Genomic DNA, 19,507 nt, shown 5'->3' with positions numbered 1-19,507 from the left:
CTATAACTATGCCAGCAGTCTCTAGAAATGGATGTCACACAGCCTGTCATCCCACTGGCCACATATCACCCATGATCTCACCAACCATGCCAGTGGTGTAAGTGTGGGGCCTATCCCCCAGGCGGCGGGTCATCAGTGTCCACCGCCTCACTAGATGAGCTCAATATCTCAACACTCCCCCTCGAGCTCAACTCCATCTCATGTACACCAAGGGAAGCCCTGAATCTGCGGAGCTTCTCTGTACCCAATGCTTTGGTGAAGATGTCAGCGACCTGATCCTGTGTGCTGACATAAACAAGGTCAACGTCTCCTCTCTGACAAAATGGTAGTGGACCTCTATATGCTTTATGCGAGCATGAAAAATTGGGTTTCTGGGGGCCAACTGTATACTGCTAATGTTGTCACAGAAAATGACAACTTGTCTATCCACTGATAGACCCAAATCTGCAAGTAGCTTTCTCAACCAAGCTACCTCACATGCTGCCATAACAGCACCTCTTTACTCAGCCTCTGTGTACTGGTGGATAGAGCAACCGTAGGCTACTTCTTGCTGCTCCAAGTCACAACAGTACTCCCTAAAGAAAACATGAAGCCACTAGTAGATCTTCTATCTGAGATACTACTAGCCCAATCAGCATCTGTGTACCCATGTACACATATCTCTATCCCAGTTTCATAAAATAGTCCACAATACAAAGTAGACCTCACATACCTCAGTATGTGTCTCAATGCATCCAAATGCGGCTTCCGAGGAACCTGCATAAACTGACTCACCAACCCAACAGCATAGCTCAAATCTGGCCTGGTGATCGTCATGTAGATCAAGCTTCCTACTATGCACCTATACATAGTAGGATCCTCCAAAATCTCTCCTGAATCTGCACTCAACTTGCCATTCTGATCCAATGGCACTGAGATAGGCTTACAGCCTGTCATACCATACTTGGACAACATGTCCAAGCCATACTATCTCTGCAGTAATCCAATACCCTGTGGTGACCTAATCACCTTAATTCCCAAGAAATATTTGAGCTCCCCCAGATCCTTTATCTCAAACTTTTGTCTAAGCAAGATCTTTACATCAAAGATCTCTGCATCATGATCCCCCATAATGATCAGGTCATCTACATAGATGACAACAAGCACAACCCCGTCCATAAAAGCCTATCCAAGTTCCTCAAAGAACTCCACCAAGTCAACAAGTGTGGGTACCAAAAGGATTACTGCAAGCACAATGTTACTACCAAGATAATACCAAATCTTGGATTCCTAAGTGCTTCACAAAGCCCCCTAATCTTGCACATAGAAGGAAACCTCAGCACCAAACGCATCAGCCTACCAATTTATAATGTTCATCAAAGATGGGTGCCTATGCATGTGCATCAATATCAAGGATACTATGATGGTAATTCCATCATATGGTTGCCAAAATCGAACAACATAAAGAAAACCTCACAACCGACTTCAACCCCAACAACTTCACCTAAAGTTCGACAAGAATGGAGGCCCAAGCAACACCAAGCAAGTCACTCAACCACTCTCGTGCATTCAGCACCTATACAAGAGCTTGTGTGTTCAAACAACCAACCAGTAGTCTTACCTACCACCTCGATAACATTTAAGCAACACATTCAAGAATCAATACCCACATCTGCAAAACGGAGACTTATGAGCGCATCAAGGACAAAATAACAATACTCTTGTCACCCCTCTAGATGCGAAGCATAAGTGCACAAGAACCTGTTGCTCGCATGTCATGCCCTAGCTGACCCATAGAATAATTTCAAATAGCAAAACCATCGTGGTCAAAACCTTGCTATCTCACGGGTCAAAACCTACAACTTCACGGGGTCACAAATCACATGTAACATTGCTTATTATGATTGCCCAAAACAATGTGAGCAACAAAACCTTTTTAAAAAATGCTCACACAAATATAAAAATGCAATCATTTTTTGCAATCATTTGCAAAAAACCCCATCCCCCACCTCGTTAGGAATTCCCAATAAACCACTAACCTTTTCATTCACTAACTAACCTTTCTCATGCCTTTCGGAGGGACAAAAAACATTGAGCGTCACTCAACATCAAAGCCATTGACAAAGCTTGTCCATTCTCCCCACATAAAGGTCTTTAACGTGATCACGAGGACACGGTCGCCATCAGGAAGGGAGGGATGTTAACCCATTCCTAGGGTTAACAAGATCTACCGCCATTATCTAACATCAAGGAGTCGTGACAGATACACCAAAGGGTTATACATTCAAGATATGAAGCAATAGTGTCCAAAGCTACAACTTGGACGGGCGCCCGTAATGGTGTGACAGAGTAATTATGATGATTCCTACTTGAAGAGCATGTGGTAGCAAGTTAGGATGAAGTCTTGAGTGATGTACTTCATGGATATATTATGAGAGTAGTCATTGTAATAGCATTAGGCCTCTTATGAGCCTAAAGTGCCCGCCTGACCATAGTTTAAGTGAGTGTGAACAATTATGGCCATGTATATAAGTGAATATCTCTCATAATATAACATACTCTCCCATTGTGCAATTGAGTCTTGCTCTTTCTAATCTCTTGCTAATATTTCTCCCTAATGCATTCTAGTGAGTGTGAGTGAAGTGAGCTGAGAGGAGGGACGAGTACCTGTAGTGCAACGTGATGGTGTGACAACGCTCGTCGCACGGGAGGCGTGGTGGAATTGCTTCTCAAGGAGTTTTAGAGCTTGGAGACCTCAAGGGTTATGAGCTCGGCCATTAGAAAGATCCTCACGATAGTTACGGTTCACCACCAGCAGGTAATCTCTTGTTGGATGTGTTTCAAGGGGGGTTAGGGTGAGCCTTAACATACATACATACATACATATATATATATATATATCTTTAAATTATATCTTGGCTTGTCTCAAGCGAGAAGTCAAATCAAAGATTATTCGATTTGAGTAGTTAAGCATTCTCCTCTAAAGCCCCCTCTATATCTACATATGCATTATATATGTGTGTGTGTGTATACACACACACATAAATATATATACATACATACATGTATGTATATTTATGTGTGTGTTTGTATATATATATATATATGTACACACACACACACAATGTAAAGATTCATTTATATATACGCATCTGATCTTATGTTAAGAGAGAAGTCAAATGGAAGATTGTTTGATTTGGGTAGTTAAGAATTCTCCCCCAAATCCCCCTCTACAATTTATGTGAATCTTCAAATAGAATCTCTTATTTTTACAAGAGGATTGAAATTGAACATTGTTCTATTTGGGCAATCAAGGATTCTCCCCCAAGCCCACCTATGCAGGTTAAGTGAATCTTCAACATGAATCTCCTCTTCTTCTTTCAAAAGAGGACTGGAATAAAACGTTGTTCGATTTGGGTAGTCATGGATTCTCTCCCAATCTCCACTTTGTATGCACGCACACATAGACCTTATGAAAACTCAGTGGGACACTCCGATGAAGTTGCTTCTCGTCTCAAGGGAGGATCTAAATTGAGCATCATTCGATTTGGGTGAAATCTAGAAGAACCTTTTAGAGCTAATCCTTATCTCATGTGAGGATGCAAATTGAACATTGTTCAATTTAGCTGAGAACTAAAATCACTTTCGATCATGCAAGATAGAGGGCCACTATAGGTTATCACCACTCACAGTGGGAGGAATCTACCACTCCTCATCAATCGCTTTCTATTTGAGGAGAGGACACCTAGAAGCACCTTCCTTTAAGCAAGACACAGAGGGCCACTAAAGCATGCCACAACATAGTGGACACTCCTTAGGAGCACATTCTTATCTTTGATAAAATCCAAATTGAACAATGTTCCATTTGGATGAAAGCTAGAAGTACCTTCCATAACTACTCTTCTTATGTTAAGTGAGAATCCAAATAAAAAATTTGGATCCTCACTTGACATAACTCAGTGGACACTCCTTAGTAGCAACTTGAGCAAAATGTTTTTGGCTTAATAAGAGGATAGAGTATATAAAATATAATTAGTCAACACATGTTAGAGATAGTTTTGATATGTACCTTGTTGATGGTTCAATATGCATGCATGCATATTGATGGTTCAATATGCATGCATGCATATTGATGGTTCAATATGCACGCATGCATGCTCAGGGGTCACTTGGGAAGTGAGGGTTGAAGGCATTTAGGAGCCTTAAAAGACATTAAATTCAAGATGATATATCAAAGAGGATGAATCACTTCATTATTAAGATAACCAACTCCTTAATAGAACACTTGCTTTGCCCAAGTATTGCCAAAAATGGTACCAAAATGTTTTCTAGATTCTAAGAAGAAGACAAGATAGCACATGCATATGCCACTGGATGTAATGAATGTATGTCAAGCTATGTATTTTTAGTAATGCATGAGCACATGAGAGAACATTGCATTAAATAAGGCTCCATTAAATAATTGCAAGGCTAGGATGTATCAAATAACAAGAACAATGAAACTTTATTCATTTTGAAATGTCATTATTTCTTTCATCTTAACAGTTCCAAGGGTTCCACCCAACCTCTATGCCTTATCATCCTTCAAGAACTTTAAGCTCTTGAACAAGAACTCGGAAGTGGCTAAAGAGAGATCTGTGAGAAGACAATTGGTCACTCATATTTTACTATAGCAACACCCCATCAATAAAACATATTATATGAAGACACGAAAAAGAGAGATGTGTAAGAAGAGGATTGATCACTCATATTTGCATTAATACAACTATAACAACACTCCATCATCAATAAAACATGCTTTCTCTTATTATATGAAGGAACTAACATTGTACGCATATGTGTGTACTTGCAACATGCATTCTCAAAGCTCTGAAAACCCTAGTGTGCTTGTAACATGCATTAGCATGTTACATTGTCAAAGCTCTAAAAACCCTAGTGTGCTTGTAACATGCATTAGCATGTTACATTGTCGAAGCTCTAAAAATCCTAGTGTGCTATAGAAGATTAGAACTTCAAACCTTCATCTTTACTCGTGCACATACCTTTGACTTTGCCCCTCCATTATTGACTTCTTAGTAACCCTTCACTTACAAGGGTGCTAACTTGTAACCATCATACTATTAACTTGAGTGCAATGCCCTCACATATATTGAATCAGTTTTGTGGAATTATTGATGGTAGCAACAAGTACAAGTTGTCAATCAAGCTAATTTATCATTAGGTCGGTGCAATGTATGTATGTGTGTGTGTGTGTTATCTATATGGGTATACATATATACATACATACATATGTATGTATGTATGTAACCAACTCCTTAATAGTACACTCACTTTGCCCAAGTATTGCCAAAATGCTACCAAAATATTTTCTACATTCTAAGAGGAAGACAAGCTATAGCACATGCATATGGCAGTGGGATGTAATGAATGTATGCCAAGCTATGTATTTTTAGTAAAGCATGAGCACATGAGAGAACATTGCATCAACAAGGCTCCATTAAATAATTGCAAGCATAGGATGTATCAAATAACAACTACAATGAAACTTTATTCATTTTGAATTATCATTATATCTTTCCTCTTAACTTCTCTAAGGGTTCCACCCAACCTCTATTCCTTGTCATCCTCTAAGAACTTTAAGCTCTTGAACAAGAACTAGGAAGTGGCTAAATAGAGATCCATTGAGTATAGGATTGGTTGTAGTATTATATGGTAGTGATGTGTGTGAACACACTTAGGACCGCTGGGGCACTTTTTCCCTTACTATGAGGTTTTTTCCCCTCGTGCATATGTACACCCTCTTATCTACTCATTTTAGGGTGTGTACTTATCTTTTGTATCTGGCACTCATTTGTTCATTCTAATCTAGTGAGTTTGTGTGCTCTCAAGCTTCTCTATCTTGTGTGTGTGCATTGTTACAACCCTAATTCCAACAATTGGTATCAGAGCTAGCGTCCTTGACACGATCTAGTAGTCTGCCTCCCTCTTCACGACCCTATTTTTATGTCTCCGATTGAGATATCCTCTTAGGAGAAGAAGGTATATATTATAATATGCTGAATACAAGGTATACAACATTTTCGGGGTCTGCGATGCGATTCGGGCGTGTTTTGGGCACCGCAAGGTTTCGGCAGACGTTATGGAGAGGTGTCATTCGGATCGGTTCTGCTTGATTTTGGGTGTTTGGGCTGTGTAGCGGCAAAGATTTGGTGTGCAACAACATCTACAATGTCTTCAACAACATCGACCATCATACTTTCATCCAGTAACACTCTATTCTCTACTCTGTGTTATTTTTCATACACTTTGCAGGTGATTGAGTCAGCTGGCAGCCATCTAGGGTTGCATTTAGTACTTGTAGTGTGTTGAAAGATTTTGCATTTGGTAGAAATTCATCGTTGGCAGTAGTGATGTATTCAACATTTTGTCTTCTGAGGACAAACTTGATGGTACTAACTACTCATTGTGGTCCTATATGATGAGGCATGTATTGGTTGCTAAAGGCCTTTGGAATGTGGTCAGTGGTAGTGAAACTCGTCCTGTTTCACAAACTACCAGTGCAATCAAGTACTACAGGTACATCTAAAGTAGAATCTTATACAGATGTGGCTCCTCTACATGCACCAACAGTACCTCCCACTGGTGCTCAAACAAGATGGGATGGAAGAGATGCACAAGCACATGCATTGCTTGCACTTTCTGTGAAGCAAAGCATTATTCCTCATATTCGGTCAATCAAGACTTCAAAACAGGCATGGGATGCACTTGCTGCATTATACCAGGTGCGCAATGAAGCACGTGTTGCATATCTGCGCAAACAATTAGAGTCTGAGCACATGAATGAGGGAGACTTAATGGACAGCTTCTTGACCAAGATCAAAGATTTTAAGGAGCAGCTTGCTAGTATGGATGAGATATATCCTGATAGTACATTGGTGCCCACAGTTTTCAATGTATTGCTGGATTCTTATCAGAGTTTTGCCTTTACCCTTAGACTCATGATGAAGGTTACATTTGATGAGTTGGTTTCATTACTCTTGCAAGAAGAGTAGTCTAGGCAAAATAGATCTGTTATGCGAGTTGGTGACCAAGCTTTTGTTGCCAATCAGAAAGGCAAAGGTAAAGCTTCTTTGCATGGTGGCTATAAGCCAAAATCAGAATCCTCAGGTAAGGATGTAGAGAAAGAAGGCGATAAGCCTAAAAAGAAGGGCAAGTGTCACTATTGCAGGAAACCAAGGCACTACATAAATGAGTGCAAGAAAAGGCTAAAGAATGAGAAAAAGAAAGAATCGAGCATGGCTGTGGTGGTTGATGCATCTGCACCAAGTGCAGAGAAGAAGGAATGTGCAAGTTTTGCTCAAGATGATTTGGCATATGGACAGTACATTGCAGCTATGACCCTTTTGTTCATGGTGTATGCATGTCAGTGGTAGAATCAGATGCTTGGTACTTTGATAGTGGTGCTAGTAAGCACATAACTTCACCAAACAAATTGTTCTCATCTCTAGAATCTGTCCCAAGTGTAGGAACCGTCACATGTGCAAATGGTTCCTCATATCTTGTCAAAAGAGTTGGTAGAGTTGTGATCACTGCTGCAAATGGGGGTGCATTTACTCTCTCTAAAGTTTTATATGTGCCAGGCATTAAGAATAGCTTGCTGTCAATTTTAGCCTTAGCCTTGTCAGGCTTGACGGTGAAATTTGTGGATGATAGATGTACAGTTTAGGATAGATGTACAGTTCAGGATAGAAATGATGGTTATTCTATCATACCTTGTTTCATGGCCTATACAATATGGATGTATTTGAGAAGTTGCAGCATGATGCTTGCTCAGTCTCTATGAGTCATGCTATGAGTGATGCAGAATTATGGCATGCATGATTTGGACATCTGAATTATGGCAGTTTGTTACGCCTTCAAAGGCATGATATGGTGTCTGAGTTGCCAACTCTTGAGACCCCTACTAGAGATGTATGTGAGGGGTGTATTCTTGGTAAAATGCATCAAGCATCATTTCCAAAGGATGGATCTGTGAGAGCTGCTAAGAAGTTACAGTGTATGTGGTCCTATGAGGACACCATCTATTGGGGGATATCTCTCCTTTGTCACTTTTATTGATGATTACTCTAGATATAGCTGGGTGTATCCATTAAAGAAAGAATCAGAGGTTTTTATGTGCTTTAGGCACTTTGTATCCATGGCTGAAAATGTATGTGAATGTAAAGCTAGCACCCTTCGTTTAGATCAAGGGGGGGAGTATATGTCCAAGGAATTTCATGCATATATGGCTGAAAAAGACATAAGACATCAATGAACAGTGCATATATATGGCTGAAAAAGACATAAGACATCAATGAACAGTGCCATACACACCTCAGCAAAATGGTGTGGCTGAGAGGAAGAACATGTCTCTCATGGAGATGGCACGATGTATGGTGAAAGCCCAAGATTTACCTCATGGTTTTTGGTTAGAGGCAATTATATGCACAAACTATGTGTTAAACAAATGCCCTACCAAGGCCTTGTAGTCTAAAACTCCTTATGAAGCTTGGCATGGCAGGAAGCCTTCTAGGGCTCATTTGTGTGTTTTTGGTTGTCTTGCTTATGCTCTTGTGCCTGAGCAACAATGCAGTAAGCTTGATGATAAGGCAATTAAATGCATATTTGTGGGATACAGTTCAAAAAGCAAGGGATATAGACTCTACCATCCGGCCTCAAAGCGGTTTTGGTAAGTAGAGATGTTGTTTTTGTCTAAAACTCAGTTCAGCCCATGCTTTCATGCAAAAAAACAACAGAATGTATGCTCACAGGACATGTTTGATTCGCTCCTACCTTTGTTTAATGGAGGGCAACCATATGTAGAGCAATTGAATGCTCAACCAAGTGCTGAAATTCAGCCTTTGTAGGTGCAAAATCAGCCTTTTGATGAGGCAATTATTGAGGATGTAGTGGATGAGGAGAGAGCAGCCATAGAAGAATCTAGGCGTATGCCAAAATGGCTTGTGTAGACATTGAGGGATAGCAAGTTGGCAGCTCCTTTACCTAGCAAAACTCGTGCAGGTTCTCATTATGCAGATTATTCTCATGTGGATCATGTTCTCATTTCTACTTTATGTAATGAGGAGGAACCTGTTTCCTTTGAGGAAGCACATGATGATGATGATCATTGGATGCATGCTATGCAGGATGAGTATAACTCTATACTCAAGAATGACACCTGGTACTTGACAGATCTACCTCATGGCAAGAAGGCTATTGGTACTAAGTGGGTTTACAAGTTAAAACGCAAAGCAGATGGTAGCATTGATCGCTACAAGGCCAGACTTGTTGCAAAGGGGTATGCCCAGCAAAAGGGCATTGATTATGGTGAGACCTTTGCACCCACATCTCATATGACTACCATTAGGTGTCTCATTGCTTTGGCAGCACATCATGGGTGGAATGTACATCAGTTAGACATTAAGACTGCATTCTTGAATGGTGATTTACACGAGGAGGTGTATGTATCGCAGCCTGCTGGTTTTGTTGTGAAAGGAGAAGTGTCTAAAGTATGCAGGTTGAAAAAGGCTCTTTATGGCCTTAAGCAGGCTCCTAGAGCATGGTATGAGAAGATTCATACATACTTGGTTGCAAATGATTTTTGCAATAGTCCAACAGAGAGTACCCTCTATGTGAAGAGGAGTAAGGACACATTTTGGGTCATCGTTCTATACGTTGATAACATGTTGCTCACGGGACCCAATAAGCTGATTTGCAATGTCATATTTGGGACCGTTGCATTACTATTTGGGGATTCAGTTTATGCAAAGCAATGATGGCATTGTTATGCTGCAGTCTAAATATATATAGAAGCTATTGAAGAGGTTTAATCTTGAAGACTGTAAACCTGTGTGGCTACACCTATGGAGACAGGTACTCGACTAAGTCTTCAAGATACAGGAGACTCTTTTGATGCTAGTTTGTATCACCAAGCTGTTGGATCCCTTCTTTATGTAGCAACACGAGGCCATATATACAGTATGCGGTCTCACAGTTGAGCATATTTATGCATAGCCCAGGTACGAAGCATTGGCAGCTGTTAAGTGGGTTTTTCGCTATTTAGGGCACTCAGTATTTTGAATTGTTTTATCCAAAAGGGGGTGAGTCACAGCTGCATGCTTTTAGTGATTCAGATTGGGCTGGATGTTATGACACATGAGTGTCCACTAGTGGGTTTTGCTCTCGCCTTGGTGATTCAGTACATCATGGCTTAGCAAGAAGCAGCCTACAGTGGCCACATCCAGCTGTGAAGCTGAGTACAGGGCTCAGACGGTTGAGTGTGTGTGGCTCAGACGTCTTATGGGTGATTTGGGTGTTGGATAGTCGTCGAGCACTACAATTTTCACTGACAGCCATAGCACATTAGCAGTTGCGAGAAACCCAGTGTTTCATGCTCGCACTAAGCACATTGAGGTGCATTACCACTATGTCAGGGAAAGACTCTCTGCAGCAGCAGAAATCAGCTTAGTCTATGTGCCTACATATGACAACATGGCATATTTATTCATGAAGGCTCTTCCTTGTGAAAAGTTCGAAGCTTTTCGTAAAGCTTTGGGCTGACTGCCTTTTCAGGATTGATCGGCCATATCCTATACATGTTCACATCATCACTCCAGGGGGGATTGTAGCATTATATGGTAGTGATGTGTGTGAACACACTTAGGACCACCGGGGCACTTGTTCCCTCACTACTAGGAGGTTTTTTTCCCGTGCATATGTACACTCTCTTATCTACTCATTTTGGGGTGTGTACTTATCTTTTGTATCTGGCACACATTTGTTCATTCTAATCTATTGAGTTTGTGTGCTCTCAAGCTTCTCTATCTTGTGTGTGTGCATTGTTACAACCCAAACCCTAATTCCAACATTGGTCACTCATATTTTCATTAATACAACTATAATAACACCCCATCAATACAACCATATTATATGAAGGAACTAAAGAGAGAGATGTGAGAAGAGGACTAGCCACTCATATTTGCATTAATACAAATATAACAACACCCCAGCAAAATAAAACATGTTTTCTCTCATTATATGAAGAAACTCTCTCAAGGTAGTCACTCACAAATGAAGTCACTCACAAATGAGGCACAAACCCAACTATATAGCCTAATGACCAGATTGCTATAATAAGAAATGTCTGATTGGCCTTTAAACACTAGACTCATTATGCCCAAGCACATGACATAACATCTTGCCTCCCCTAAATCAACACATGTATAGCATGCTTTATACAATATGAGCATGTTTTTAACCATTTTGTTCATGTGTGCCTCTCTTCCTCAATCAAGGCCTCAATCAAGGAAGAGTGTTAGGAATAACCCAATTTACAAAAATGTGCATGTGTGGCAAGTTAACTATGCCACCGTAGCATAATTTTTCTTCCTTGTCATATCAATAATGCCACCATGGTAATCCCCCCTTTTCACTATGTCATAACCACATATTACCTTGGCACAAACTTGCCAACATATAATAACCCCTTGCTACTATTTCTACTTGTCAAGATCTCAAAGACCAAATACCAACATCTTGAGTAAAATGTTTGTCTTAATAAGAGGATAAAATATATAAAATCTAATCATTCAACACATGCTAGAGATAGTTTTGATGTGTACCTTGTTCTTGGTTCAAATATGCATGCGTGGTCATGGGTCACTTGGGAAGTGAGGGTTGAAGGCATTTAAGTTCCTTAAAAGGCATGTTAGAGATAGTTTTGATGTGTACCTTGTTCTTGGTTCAAATATGCATGCATGCATGGTCATGGGTCACTTGGGAAGTGAGGGTTGAAGGCATTTAAGTTCCTTAAAAGGCATCCAATTCAATATGATATATCAAAGAGGATCAATCACTTCATTATTGAGATAATCAACTCCTTAAGAGTACACTCACTTTGCCCAAGTATTGCCAAAATGCTACCAAAATGTTTTTTAGGTTCTAAGAAGAAGAAGAAGAAGACAAGATAGCACATGCATATGGTAGTGGGATTTAGTGAATGTATGTCAAACTATGTATCACTTAGTAATGCATGAGCACATGAGAGAACATTGCATCAATAAGGCTCCATTAAATATCAAATAACAACAATAATGAAACTTTATTCAATTTGAAATGTCATTATTTCTTTCCTCTTAACTACTCTAAGGATTCCACCCAACCTTTGTGCCTTGTCATTTTTCAAGAACTTTAAGTTCTTGAACAAGAACTAAGAAGTGGCTAAAGAGAGACTTGTGAGATGAGAAGAGGATTGGTCACTCATATTTTCATGAATACGACTATAACAACACCCCATCAATATAACATATTATATGAAGGAACTAAAGAGAGATCTGTGAGAAGAGGATTCGTAACTCATATTTGCATTAATATAACTAGAACACCAACCCATCAATAAAACATGTTTTCTCTTATTATATGAAGGAACTAAACATCATAAGCATATGTGTGTGCTTGAAACATGCATTAGCATATTGCATTCTTGAAACTTTGAGAACCTTGGTGAGCTGGAGAAGATTAGAACTTCAAATCTTCATCTTTACTTGTGTACATACCTTTGATTTTGCCCCTCCATTACTGACTTCCTTTGTAACCCTTCACTTACAAGGGTGCTAACCATTGTGTACATACCTTTGATTTTGCCCCTCCATTACTGACTTCCTTTGTAACCCTTCACTTACAAGGGTGCCAACAATTGTAGTGTTAACTTGAGTGCAATGCCCTCACATCTAGTGAATTGGTCTTGTGGAATTATCGAGGGTAGCAAGTACAAGGGTTCAAGCAAGGTAATTTATCATTAGGTGGGTGCATTGTATAGGCACTTCATGAGTTTCGGCTCTTTGTGTTTGCATGCTTCTTACACGAGGGACAAGTTGGAACAAGGTTACTTAAGTAATGCCCCTTCGCCAAGGGTGATCTCCCATTGCTATTGAAGGAATGTTATGCCCATTGATTTCATTTAGGCTCTAGGAGGCTTGTAGCTTGACCATACAAAAGGAGGCTATACTGACTAAAGCTAGTCTTGTACCATGACCCAAACCTTGAAGGAGAAACACACACACTCTCACCCCTTAGGGGAGTGCGAGGGCGGAGTGCGAGGGCGAAGCGGGGCGGACAGGCTAGAATCGAATCCCCTTCTTGGGAGGAGAAGGGTGCCGTCTTAACCACTCGGCTATTGTCCTCATCCATGACCCAAAGTTGAATACTTGTGCTTCCAACATGCGCCCACCGTGGTACCTCAAAAACCACGTCCAAGTGTGTACACAAGCACTATAAACCCTAATGGGCCTGAGTTATCGTGTCGACGTCTTAACCGACGTCCAAGTGTGTACACAAACACCATAAACCCTAATGGGCCGTGTATTTACATCTTTCGCCTGAGCAAAGGTAGCTCTTTTGTCCCCTGCTGTGCGGAGTGTTCTTCTCCTTCTCGAAAGAAATGGCTGACGGGTATGTTCATGAGCTATTAGATTATGTGGTATGCGTTCGATACAGTAATTCGTTAATTCAATGATGATCATAAGAACAGAGAGAGACAGGCTTAGTAGTATGTTTTATGCATTTTACCTATAGACTGAATAGCATGTTTGATATAATTGAACTAATCACAAGTGAAAAAAGAAAATTAGTAAGTGTGATCACGAGATCTAGATGTTCCATGATTCTCAAGACAAAGCTATCGACCCATTATCGCTACTACTGGTTTCATGCCACAGCGAGGACCCTCTCTTGATCAATGAGGACAAGTGGTCGTAGACATGGCCCTGTGTAGTGGACTTACAAGTATTAATCATGATGGTTAGAAGAAACCCACTGGTAGAGTATGAGTGTAGTAGACTTATAAGTATTAATGATGGTAAGAAGAAACCTAATTGTAGAGTATGAGTGTAGAAACCTAATTGTAGAGTATGATTTATCAGAGAGGAAGATGTTCTTGCTGAGAAGCCGTCTTCCTCGGGGCCAGCACTTGGCGAACCCATGGACATCCTGACTGGCTTGCAACTCGTGCTTAAAAAGGCTCTTGCTCATGATGGCTTGGCCAGAGGACTCCACGAGGCTGCCAAAGCCATCGAGAAGCATGCAGCGCAGCTATGTGTCTTGGCGGAAGACTGCAATCAGCCGGATTATAGTAAACTTGTGCAAGCCTTGTGCTCTGAGCACAATGTCAACTTGATCTCTGTGCCAAGTGCTAAGAAGCTTGGTGAATGGGCTGGGGTGAGTTTTTCTCTCTAATGAGTATGTTTTTTTTAAGGATATGCTAACAAGAGTCGAGTGTACTAACACCTCTATTTGTATGCAGCTCTGCAAAATAGATTCTGAAGGAAAGGCACGCAAGGTTGTCGGCTGCTCTTGTGTCGTTGTTAAGGTATATACTCTGTTTCTAGCTGCCTTTATTGACACAGGGGGATTTGGCCTGCCCTTTGATGAATGTTTGGTTAAATTTATCTCATACCTCCTGTGGTGTACACTTTGCATGACTTCTGGAGATTTGTGAAGTCTCATGTGCCTTAATTTTCCTAGTCCTATTGTGATATGGCTTAAGAAAATGCCTTTTTTGTTTGTAATTATGTCTCAGGATTATGGAGAAGAAACCGAGGGATTGAATGTTGTCCAGGAGTACTTGAAAAGTCAATAATGCATCTCTATCTGGTGTGCGTGTCAACTGAAAATTTCCTACTTTGAGGCTGTAGGTTTTAATTGATGTAGAATTGAGATTTTGTGACTCGAAACCTCATTGATATATTCAAGTCCATGAAGATTAGTTGTTTCGCCTAAACATGCTTTTGGAGGAATTAATTGTCTTGCACTTATTTGATTTATTTGGGTGGTGGATTAATTTGCCCAAGCTGTTGGGATGTAAAGTACATGCTGAGGTGTCTTACCTACCCTTGGTAGCGTTAAAAGCTTGAAGAATGTGTCCATGTGCTTTCATAGGTTTCCCTGCATAGTGTTGCAAATATGCTTTTCTGAAGTTTCTATGGGTGAAGTCTTAAAGAGGTGGTTTTGATGTAAGGTTGTCCTAGTGATGGAATGGTGCAGAAAAAGCTACCTATTCCATGAGGTTACAGCAATGTGTGACTAATGCAACTTTTCCCTCCACTAGTGTGTATTATACTCAAGAGGATCATCTGTTGACTGTGTTTGGGTGGGGAAACTTGTACACGATCCTTTTATTGTGTGTTTGGTACTTTTTCAATTTGATGCCCTTTATTGGGTGAGTACAGATTATTTGACTTGCAGCATAGCTTCTATGTTTGTTTGTACATGTGTAGAGAAGGCATGGTCAAGAGTGGAACTGCCATATAATAGAAGGGTGTGTCTGAGTAGATGGTGGGTGTGGGGCATGCATGACTCTGGAAATAGAGGTTTTAAGGTTCTATGGTGAGTATAGATTATTTAACTTGCAGCATAGCTTTTATGTTTGTGTGTACATGTGTAGCGAAGGCATGGTCAAGAGTGGAACTGCCATAGAAGGGTCTGTCTCAGTAGATGGTGGGTGCGGGTCATGCATGACTCTGGAAAGTAGAGGTTTTAAGGTTCTATGGTGGAGGTTATGGGGCATGCAAGAAATGGTGAAAAAGCTAGCTCGTGTTTGCCTTAAGTTATTTGAAGCTCTACCCTAGATTGGCATAAACTTCATCACACCATCTTGGATTGTGTTTAAAAGCCCATTCTCTTTCATGTTATTATTCTTCACACCCTTGTGCTATTTGCCACATAGCAGGGGTAGAAGGCTTGTTGCACGTGCGTAAGCCTTGCCGTACTTGACCCAGCCAGAAGCCTATTGATTAGGAACATGCAATGAGTAGATAGAGAGAGAAAAGAGATGAACTGTATTTTCAGTATATTACTGTGGTACAAAAAAGATGTATATGGTTGGACAACTGTTGTGTGGCCTTTGGCCTTCTGAAAATGGTAAACAAAGACACCCTATCAAGATTGACTATGACCTGCCCCTTAGGTGGGGATTAGAGGTACTAATGACTTGCTAGGACTTGCTGTTTATAGCTCCTAGGCAGCCCTTGTAGCAAACTGGCCGCTGTGGCCCAGCAGAAATGAGTACTAAAATCATTAAATATCACTAAATGCTGTTGACTTTGTCTGTTTGATGCTTTTGACTTGGCCGATTCAAGGGTACCTTTGGGGACTCCTATCGTACCTGTTGGGACTTGTTATGTTTTCTCAACTGCCCACTAATTAGGGATTAGCTATGGGATTAGCCATGTCCACTTGTGTGCATGCGACATTACCTCTTGCTAAACTTGATGATGGGTTGGAAACTTGTTATCCTTCCTCTTGGACTATTGACTCTGTACTTTGACTGCTTGACTTTTGACACTTTGAGTGAACACCTTGTCAAGAGAAAGTCGTAAATGGGAGGAGAGAAAACTAATTTTGAGTTCAACACATGAAAGCTTTTTCCCAAAGAGCATATTTCATAAATAAGAGGCTATAAAGTTTTGAAATCTCACAAGAGAGCTAAAGAAAAAATGGAAGGATTATAAGTAATGAAAGGCTAATGAGCAATAAACGTAAATATGCAAGGCATTTAGGCATCCATGAGTGGCAATGGTGGGTAGTCATTGTATTATTTGTGTTTGTGTAATAGTCTAGTCCTCTGCCATGTGTAGCAATAGCAAGTAATATGCTTGTGTAGCAGTGAGAATCATCACAAAGGCCTCCAAAAATTTCTGCATCACACAGAGAAAATTACATTATAATCCATTAATGAAACAAATTGTATTATGTACAGAGCAAACAAAATTCCACAATAAATGCAGATCTTTAACAAACTTTTTTTAAATGTTTTTCTTTTTAGCAGGCATCATGAGTTAAACCCAGTTGCAACTACAACATTTTAACTAGTTGGGCTACATTGTGGAGACAATATACATAAACTCTATAATATGTTACATGCACACGTGTGGGGAGGGGCAAGCTTGTAGGGGGAGCCATCATAATTCCTTGAAAGGCTTGGACATTATAATTCCTTGAAAGGGGCATACTTGTGGGGGGAGCCATCACAATTCCTTGAAAGGCTTGGACGAAGTGCTTGAAAAAAATCGGGTTTAGTGTAATATCACATTCATATTTTAAAAAATACTTGCAAATTTATAGCTTGAAGGTGCCAAGATTTGCAAAATTTGAGGGAATATAGTACAAATACCTAAAAAATAAAAAAAAACTCTTCATTGATAATTTGTTAATTTTATATATGAAAGTTTTCCAATTTTTGAGAAAATAGTTTTTTTGGAGCATTGCTTGGACATGCAATCTTGCCGTGGCTTGGCTCCATTGGTGAGAATTTAAAAGAATCTAGCCTTAGAACATACATAGCCATAATGATAGGAGAGACTCATCATGACTCATGAGTGTTTGTAAGGCTTAAAGCTCATCCCAAAACAAGCATTTATGTGTGTCTAGCTTGAGAACACGATGGTTACACACGTTATATATGCATAGGTAGAAGTTAAAAAAAAAAAAAGAACAAGCTCACGGATGTGTAGTTGAGTTGGTAGAACCGTTGGGTTCCAGCGATTGGACCCGGGTTCGATGCCATAAGAACTACGCGTGGGTATGTGTGTGTGTTCAAATATACGGCTACTCAACATGGGTATGTGTGTGTGTTCAAATATACCGCTACTCAACGTGGGTATGTGTGTGTTTGAATATATATCGAGGAAAAATGCCATTAGATGGACTCACTCTAAGGTCATTCTTTGACCGATGTTTCTTACATACATTAAGATGTTTTAAGCAGAAAAGTGATTCCATGTTTCAAACATTTTTGGCTAAAGTGCTCAGAAAGGCATGAATCAACTGGGTAGCCACATAGGAGACTCCTCTGAATTAGGTACACAGATTTAAGCCCAGCGTTTGTTGATAAGCAAAGCTCTATTTATAAAAAAGAGATTGAGGCGTGAGAGGACCCACCAGCTTAGTGCCACTATCATTGAAGCTGATCTCCTTGCAAGCCAACCTGTGTGTGTGTGTGTGAGAGAGAGAGAGAGAGAGAGACATGAACAGACTACTGAGTATTTGGATGTCAATGGGAGTTCATAAAGAAAAGGGGGATGTTTGAATGCTTCTTACCCAAAAGCGATTAGCAGCAAAAACCAAGCGATGAATGCAGATGATCTGCTGGCTGCAACACTCTCTCTCTCATACCACCTCACGAGGTGAAGGCCACTCAGAATGGACGCAACGCCCACCGCTCCAGCCAACAGAGAGAAGATTGCAAAGTTGGGCGTTGCTGCATTGCTATAGATATCTGCACACACACACACACACACACACACACACACACACACAATCAAAATGCTGCAGTATTACCATGCTTGCCACCCATCTCAACCATGATTTCATTTCTTCATTGCCTTGTTGCCTTCACTCCCCTTCTTCTTTCATTTTCTCATAACAAACTTTACCATTGCTATCCACCTCCAACTCATCCAACTCTTCATAGCACAGCAAAATTCACAAAAAGCTTACCCATTCCATCCATCAAGCCATTCAAAGCCCAGCTTGCAATCCCAATAACAATTAAGCATATAATGAAATTGAGAAAAAGGACATGGGAGATGAGGGCGCGAGACATTAAAGCACGAGCATCAGCCATAGCAAAACAACAAAGCCTCAATGCAAGGCCTAGTTGAGCAGAAAGTAGTAGTAGGTACTAGTTGTTGCTTACTATAGATAATGTTATGGTTGTGGTAGGACTGTTGAATGTATGTAAAACAGTAGAATGTTGGATGATGGAGTGTCATTGAGACAAAGGTGACTTTAGCATCCCTTTCAAAGGAGCAAATGCCAAAAGGCTTTTCAATTATATGCCTAAATGTTACTTGTCTCAAAATTGAAAACCACTCCCATGTTAAGGTGACTTTAGCATCCCTTTCAAAGGAGCAAATGCCAAAAGGCTTTTACATTATGCCTAAATGTTACTTGTCTCAAAATTGAAAACCACTCCCATGTTAAGAGTGTGGAAAAAGTAAAGTAGAAAGATAAGAGTGCACTACACTAGATCTCCTCTCTTTCCAACACATAACTTTGTCTCTCATGTGACTACTTCTCGAAGGAATGCCTTAGTTCAACTCAAGCATTCTTGTGTGATTAGAAACCTATCATACTTACACTTCTGCTTGTGAAGAGAAGAAGAAAAAGTTTACCAACAACAAGACCTTGATATTTTTAAAGTTAGTATATTTAAGAGCGAAATACTCTATCCTTTCACATATTATGTAGAGCATAATATGCTAGCCTTTTTCATTCTTCATCTGCTTCTTAGGTGTGACATCTCCAAAAATGGGTATTATTGGTTTGAATCATGGCTTCAAAAAAACATTTAATGTCACATTCCATCTTCTTCCTCCATCCCCACAAGACCAACCTTTTTCTTGATCATTCTCACACATGGTCCACTTAGTTTGCTATCACTTCTTTAAGAAAATAACTTTTCCATGCATATGGACCTAACCTAAACATCCTC

At 40.2% G+C, this 19,507-nt stretch overlaps 2 protein-coding genes across 2 annotated transcripts; one reads left to right on the top strand and one right to left on the bottom strand.

Annotated features, from left to right (window-relative positions):
* Nucleotides 1-13,309: 13,309 nt before the first annotated feature.
* Nucleotides 13,310-14,810, top strand: LOC147629846 (small ribosomal subunit protein eS12-like). The gene is made up of 4 exons (XM_086811380.1): nucleotides 13,310-13,467; nucleotides 13,938-14,232; nucleotides 14,318-14,383; nucleotides 14,594-14,810. The coding sequence occupies exons 1-4, from the start codon at nucleotides 13,457-13,459 to the stop codon at nucleotides 14,651-14,653; spliced, it is 432 nt and encodes a 143-aa protein (XP_086667506.1). The 5' UTR covers nucleotides 13,310-13,456; the 3' UTR covers nucleotides 14,654-14,810.
* A 243-nt stretch (nucleotides 14,811-15,053) lies between these two features.
* On the bottom strand, nucleotides 15,054-18,699 carry LOC147629845 (membrane protein PM19L-like). Its single transcript, XM_086811381.1, has 3 exons — nucleotides 18,511-18,699; nucleotides 18,112-18,289; nucleotides 15,054-16,709 (listed from the first exon to the last, which is right to left on the bottom strand). Exons 1-3 carry the CDS (start codon nucleotides 18,635-18,637, stop codon nucleotides 16,688-16,690), a joined length of 327 nt encoding a protein of 108 aa, XP_086667507.1. The 5' UTR covers nucleotides 18,638-18,699; the 3' UTR covers nucleotides 15,054-16,687.
* Nucleotides 18,700-19,507: the final 808 nt, after the last annotated feature.

Source organism: Cibotium barometz, chromosome 17 (genome assembly GCF_041138505.1).
Source record: "Cibotium barometz isolate CiBa-2024 chromosome 17, ASM4113850v1, whole genome shotgun sequence".
In the NCBI taxonomy this organism is placed as follows: Eukaryota; Viridiplantae; Streptophyta; class Polypodiopsida; order Cyatheales; family Cibotiaceae; genus Cibotium; species Cibotium barometz.
The sequence above is the reverse complement of the archived record's forward strand: the minus strand, read 5'-3'. Positions and strand labels throughout refer to the sequence as shown.